General features: G+C 38.1%; 1 protein-coding gene across 5 annotated transcripts; it reads right to left on the bottom strand.

Moving 5' to 3' along the window:
• Positions 1-1,395: 1,395 nt before the first annotated feature.
• On the bottom strand, positions 1,396-6,592 carry LOC141586764 (protein DETOXIFICATION 24-like). Of its 5 annotated transcripts, none has more exons than XM_074408083.1 (9): positions 6,454-6,592; positions 5,298-5,546; positions 4,507-5,048; positions 3,924-4,010; positions 3,777-3,833; positions 3,235-3,473; positions 2,571-2,689; positions 1,912-1,998; positions 1,396-1,810 (listed from the first exon to the last, which is right to left on the bottom strand). In XM_074408083.1, the coding sequence occupies exons 2-9, from the start codon at positions 5,541-5,543 to the stop codon at positions 1,772-1,774; spliced, it is 1,416 nt and encodes a 471-aa protein (XP_074264184.1). In that variant the 5' UTR covers positions 5,544-5,546; positions 6,454-6,592; the 3' UTR covers positions 1,396-1,771. The 5 variants fall into 5 exon arrangements, with proteins under 5 accessions (XP_074264184.1, XP_074264186.1, XP_074264189.1 ...); XM_074408085.1 differs by having other exon boundaries at positions 6,458-6,580; XM_074408088.1 differs by lacking the exon at positions 6,454-6,592 and adding an exon at positions 6,143-6,403.
• Between the last annotated feature and the right edge of the window lie 493 nt (positions 6,593-7,085).

Here is a 7,085-nt window from a genome sequence, read left to right as displayed (position 1 = left end):
CCATCATGATTGCAAATGATTCTTGTGAGTTTCAAGACCAGGCCAATCGTTGTTTGGTTGAGTTTCAAGCGAAAAGGATTGTTGTACCTATGAAGGATTCATCTTGTTTGCATCATTTGTTCGACAATGGAGTTCATGGTAAGAAGTCTATATTTGTGCACGGAGGGTGGAGGGGAGGAAAGCACAAGCTCCCATGGCACAAGGGGTTTCTGAAATTTAAAGGGGATAACGAACTGAAGCTTGGCATCGAAGATGATTCGTTCTTATGTTCGAGCTTGTTGTTGCAGTTGTTTGCCATTCTTTTCGATTATTTGCATGGAGTGTTCATATTTGATTCCGGCGGGTTGGCGCCACATAAATTGAGGACAATTCCTTTCCAAGAGGGAGGGGATGATCCAAAAATTATGAGCTCTAGTTATCAATGTCGAAGTTACTAACGAGTTGAGCATAAAGTTGGAAGTAAATAATGCACGGAATAAAAAACAGTGTCCACAACTGTTGCTTTTAAAAGCGGCTCAAGGAAACAGTCTCAGCAACTCTTACTTTCGGTTACTTGGGGTTGTTTTCAGCTATGGCACGAGATATTCGTAGAGCTCGGAATGGAATAAAATATCATCTTATTTATTATTATCAATAGGTCTTGGTGTAGACGGGTGGGGCGTATTGACGGGTAAAGACCTCTAATAAAATGGGTAGGGGGACAAGGTGGGGGCACCCCCATGTGCTTCCCACTTTATGGCAAATGGGTATTTTGTGAGGAGAAATGGTATCCGTCTATAGGTATAGACGGATAGTGTCCGTCTATAATGAGAATTTGTGTATTATTATTAGGCTTATTATGATTTCAGAATATTAATTAGTCTATTTCCTAGTTTTAGAAATAATAATCTTAAAGCAATATTATTCGAGTCAGTTTAGGAAAGTATTAGGCGTGTCTTAGGTGGCTGTCTAGGTCGGTTTAGCTACTATTTAAATGGTCGTTGTATTGTTATTTTCTTCATACGTTGAATTGAAATAAGAAAAACCCTAGTACTTTGCTGTGTGCAATTGCTGATTCGGATTGACGTGTTCGATCCAAAACCGTTCTTGCTTGACGCGTTCGGGCATTAACACGATCAAGGAGCAATAGGTCTTGCTAAATTGATCACCATTGAACGGTCTATAAGTCTAGATCGGTCAAATATCCTTATTTCATTATTGTTCTTTATTCTATTAAACCGCTTCCGCGCAATTTTCGTATCACGACCATGAATGATTGGTAGAGGTCGCTACATGAGCGGGCAGGAACGAAGCTAGGACAAAATACTAAAATAGGCACAGGGGACAGGGGACAGTTTTCATTTACCACTTTTCCCGTATAATATGAGAAGACACATAGGCAGCACAGTGGAAGGAGACCCTACAATTCGGTGTTCAAGCACTTGAACTGTAGCATTTCAGGACTGCAAATGTTCTGAACAGTCGATCATAACATCAAAATTTCCGACCTCTTAATTGGCATAAAAGGGTCTTATTGCTAACTATATAGCTGCTGATTTCAGCAAATTGTTTGATTTGCTATAATTATAGCACATCTTTCTTCTTATTTAAGGCCAGCTTCAAAGAAAGAATTACTGGCATTATATATGTGGTATAATAGCTACCATGGTTATTCAAATGAGATCAACAGATCAGTCTAATGAACTTGTACGGTGGTGATTTAATTCAGCCAAAGGTCTTGAGTGTGGTTCCCATTAGAATCAAAATTGTGGTTAAAACTCTACATTTGCCCTCATGAAAGTAGGCGGAGACGTTTCGATGCCTTTTTCACCTGCAAGTTGAGAAAACATAGATGATTTACTGAATGTGTGAAAATTGGTGAAATCAGGCAACTAACTCTATTGGTTTAGATAGTTCACGACAAGATATTACCTCTTCGCCCCAATCAATTTTCCATGTCATGTAGAGAAGCGCAATCGTCTGTGCTACCATTCCACACATCATTCCGATCCATATTCCCTTCAAAAAGAAACGGAGAATTGTAAACGTGTAATAATGGGGTGATTGATACACACACAACAACAATGAGAACAATAACATTACTCCAGAGGCTTAGGTAAGGGGAGTGAGATTGACGCAACTATAATCTCCCATTAAAAAGACACCAAGAGGATTTTTTTCAATGACCCAAAATGAGTATGCGTTTATGGACATGAATCGGAATTTAACCCAAAATGAGTATGTTGAGAACTGAATGAAGTAACTGCTACGTCACAATAAAATAAAACAATCACTTTATTATGTCATTCTAGTTTATTCCATCAGCCGGAAACGACCTCTCCATGCGTGAAGGCGGTTCTCTGCGCATTTTTCATTATTATTAATCCGCAAATAACCTTCATGCACAGGTCAAACGCTGTGACCTTTGCGGATCTGAGACAACAGTTTTTTGGATGTTGGATTTCTACCTTGTCTAGTTCCTAATATCTCTATCATCAACTAAGTTCGTGTGGTCACTTACATTGTGCTATACGTTATTTTACTCGTGTCATAATTGTGCTACTAAAAAAAACATGCCATGAGATTATTACCTTCACTTCCATGCCAGCAACATATGCTAGTACAACTCCAATTGGTATACCAATGACATAGTACGAACACACATTAACAACTGCGACAGCTCCTTGTGAGCCACATCCGATTGCAACGCCTATTCAGAAAAGACAGGTGATAAATTGCATAATAAGTAGGATTGCATTTGGAAGCCAAAAAATCAGTTTACAATTCTAGATTAAGCAATTATTCCATATCGCCTAGCAAATAGGTTACACGCCGGATTATGTTGACTGTTGAGACTTGAGTCATTCCGTTGTGTTTGTTTTGGGTACGCTATTGAATGATCAATTGGGGTCGGGACATTTCGAATCTGGTGGTTACAAGTGATGTCAGTTCGTTCTACTCTAGTCACTTTGTTCAGGTGTCTAATAAATTAAAAGAAATTGTCATTTTTAAGTAGATAAACTTATGATTAATTCCAAATTAATAGATATCGGGTCGTTTTTTAATCACATTGGATCATGGGGCTTCAAATCAAATTTGGCTAATTCCGTTCGGGACTAATTAGAGTTTTTGGCTACTTTGTTTTTCTGTCTAAGTATGTGACCAGTGAGGAAGAGCTTGACTTTAATAAACAAGCTAATCATACATGACCCTAAGAACTCGAGCATGTCATATTGTCATGTAAACCATCCGTACCTGACAGAACTGGCCCAACATTGTTAAGCAGGATTGAAAAGGCGAGTGGGATAGAAAGGCTTGAAACAGCTTTCACAACTTCCTCATTACTTGTAAACAAGTATGATATTTGATGGCCAAATGCCAAACAAAAGATGCAAAAGAATATCCCAATTAGAACTGAAGTATATAAAATCACTTCAACTGAAAATTTAGCTGCCTTTCCATTTCCTTTGCCTAGTTCGTTTGAAACTCGTACACTGCACATAAAGGTAGGGCGGTGAGTACTGCTTCCTAAAAGTAAGTCTAATGCAAAATTTAGATGTCCGCTAATTCATCTGGTAAATTCAATGAGTGGGGGTACTCATGACACTCACCATGTAAATCACTTTATACAAAGAAAAGGTGCTCAGAAATCTTACACGAGACAATCTCACTTACGAGACCAACCTAATGTAATGAGTAGATTAGAATTTAGGATGAATTAACATTTGAGACTGCCTCATAAAAGACCCACGGACAAAAGTAAGCATGCCAGCACCTCAAACCATTAATAGGCTTACCATGCAGCACCTAGAAAGCCGAGGCAGATCATGAGCTCCCATGTGCTGATATTTAGACTGAGAGTTCAAATTCAATAAATGTGAGCTACATACCAGGAAAAACAATTGACGTACAAGGAAAGTGATGATTATGATAGAATCCATTACCATATGGAGAAGGCAGAAATGGCAACTGTTGCATATTTCATACGTCCCGCCATCAACACTAGAATTGCATTGTACCAAACCTGGATGCTGTATTCAGATCAGATAACCCATTTAGCCGTCATTACATAAAGCATCTTTGGCCCATTTTATTCTGACCCTTAATAAAACCACGCATACCCATGTTTTATAGTGGACACTTAAAACGTTTACATGACATCAGTGTAACCGTGTCAGAGTAGGCCTGAGAAAAGTGAGTGGATCCCAAATGAATAGACCGAGTAGACCTGAGCTGAATTGTCTCTACCCGAATATGACCTGACCCGTAATGACTATTTGGAAATTGGCCCAACAAGTCACCACAGTCCGGAAAATGACCTGAACCTGAACAATCTTGATGACAACATTACTCAAAATGACCCGAACACATTGTAGTTAACCCAAGTCCAACCAGTTAGCCAGATGTCAAACATAGGTCTTACCTTGTTGTTGTCGATATCTTTATAAAAAAAAAAGATAAATTTAGAAGAAACAGCATAAACAAAGAGCAGAAACAGACACTTTTGTCTTTGAGAGAGAAACATACCAGAGCATTACACCGGAAGAACAAGAAGATTTCATGATGGGCATTAAATCTGCAAGAGCAGCCCTATCAAACCCTTTCCATGTTTCCTGACACCAACCCCCAAAGATGTATATAGCTTCACCAAGAACCTTCACTCCAAACGCTATGATCAGCGCAATCATAACCCCAGGAAGCCCCCAGTCCAATACATATACAAAGATCCATGACAGTAGCGCATGAACGAAAAACAATATTGCAAATAGCCAAGTAACAACCATGTTCTTGTCTTGTGCTTGAAGAAACATTTGCATTGTCATGCCAAAAACATTTAGATACATGATGGGGATGAACCACAGAGATATGTTTCCAGCTGCCACTGAAATCTCCTCATCCTGTCCCAGAAATGTTAGAAGAGGTGTTGCAAAAACGTAAAATGGCACCATAGCGGTAGCTACTGCACTGTTTACTATCCAGGACTTTTGCAATTGCACCCCCATTAGCTCATACTGTTTTGCTCCATAAGCTTCTCCACAAAGGCTCTCAGTTACACTCGCCATACCTAGCTAGAGAGACAAGAAAACCCACATTCTGATTTCGTAAAATCCCTAATAGGTGAAACTTAAAATGGAAATTATGGTCTATTGATCCGTAGTTGATTTTATATGTCATTTGAGATAGAGCCACAGATTCATTATTGTTTGGTTTTGAAAATTAAGTAGAAGAAAGCAAAATATTTCAGTAGAAGAAAGCGAAAAGGTTCACTAAAATAAGTTAGACCAAAGGTATTATTAGCCAAGAATGTAACAGCTTACCAAGATACCATTAGTGAAGCGCACTAGTATAGTTTGAATAAGGGCATAAGCAGCAAGATCCACTTCTCTAATATGTCCAAATGAGGCTTGTGAAACTACATATGCTCCATACGTTGTCACTCGACACACCATTGCAGGAAAAGCTATGGCCCACATCTTTTTTGATTCCTCCCATACTCTTCTACTAATGTCATCAAACTTTGGGTTTCTGGATTCAAGGAGCCTCTCCTCTGGACCCAAATCCATATTCTGCCAAATAATGAACAAATTCATAAACATAAATAACATTGATACGATTTTCTATTAAGAAAAGACTACTTTAATTCGTTACTTTCTTCAAATGATCTGTACAAGAAAATCGACATGTTACTCGCAACAATTCAGACAGTAGACAGTTGGATTGCTTTGGACAGAATATGTCGACGTTGGTTAATCACCGATGTCCTGAATTAATTAGTGATGGAATGAATATATTTCTTTTTGGGTAAAGGGAGCCACGAAGACAAGTATATGCTTATGGACTTCAAATTCAATGTCAGTTGATAATTTAGCAGCTGACAATTAAGTAAAAAGTATAAGCCGCCAGAACACCAGTCTAATAATAGAAAGTCAACCCATAAAGGGAGAGTAAGCATCATCATCATCAACCATCAATCAAAGTATAAATTTAAAAGCATGATCTATATAGACTATATTAAAAGCCATTTAAATTACTTATACTAGTCGATTAAAGAGGTTTCCATTTTCAATGGAGCTAAAGACTCGTTACTCTTTAGTTCTGCATTATGATAAACTAAACCAAAATGCTCAATAAAGTAGTTGCTGTTCTTTCTATTGTGAATTACCAGGCCTTGGATACAGTTCTCGACGCAGTTTTTTATCTTGGATTTCCTAAAACAACTTGTTCCTACTACTAACACAAGGGTAAGATTGCGTACCCGCAATTAGCGGGAGCTATTGAGGCAATGATGTTGTTGTTGTTGTACCATTAATCTAAGAAAAAAAAGTCAACTGATGAGAGATTGTAAGCATATGATGGATGGACATGCAAAAGGAAAGCAAGCAAAATTGATAAAAATGTGATTAAAAGGAAGCATTAGAAGAGGTATCTAGTTTGACAGTTATGAGAGTTGGAATTTGGAAAGAGGCAACTTACTTACTAAAGAGGAAATGGTCTAAATATTGTTGGGTGTGTGAAGCGGAGAGATGTAGTTGTTGGCGCCAGAATGCTTAAGATATCACCCCTTGCTTGCTTCAGTGCTTGTGTAGTGCGTGCTTTCTTCCTTATGTAACAACAATCATTGATACCACTTAAAAGGCCTAACATTACTTATTATTATTATTATTATTATTATTATTATTATTATTATTATTATTAGTTAGTTTGCTACTTAGGGAATAAAAGTCACAAAGTACCACTTGGCTAGATTTGATAACATTTTAGTAATAAATTAACTCTGAAGAGGTGTTTCTAATTGTCTAATTGTTGTGGCCAACACTTTTTTAGCAACCAACTCCTTCGTCACTACCAAAATTGTTTACTTAATACAGTTTGTAAAAAAAAATCGTAATTCGCAAACACGCATTTTCTTATCAATGTTGCGCCTCTACGAAAGAATGCACACTCTACAACACCTCTAGGCGCAAGGAATCATAGTTCCGTGTTTTTTCCCGTTTCCTTCTCTTTTCTGCTATAAATAGAGACCGCGGATTAGAGTTGGCAAGTTTGACCCAAACCCGAGTGACCAAATCCGAACCCGAGCAAACCCGACCTGATAGAACCCGAGA

The sequence above is a fragment of the Silene latifolia genome, chromosome 6 (assembly GCF_048544455.1).
Source record: "Silene latifolia isolate original U9 population chromosome 6, ASM4854445v1, whole genome shotgun sequence".
Classification (NCBI taxonomy): domain Eukaryota; kingdom Viridiplantae; phylum Streptophyta; class Magnoliopsida; order Caryophyllales; family Caryophyllaceae; genus Silene; species Silene latifolia.
This window is presented reverse-complemented; position numbering and strand designations above follow the sequence as displayed.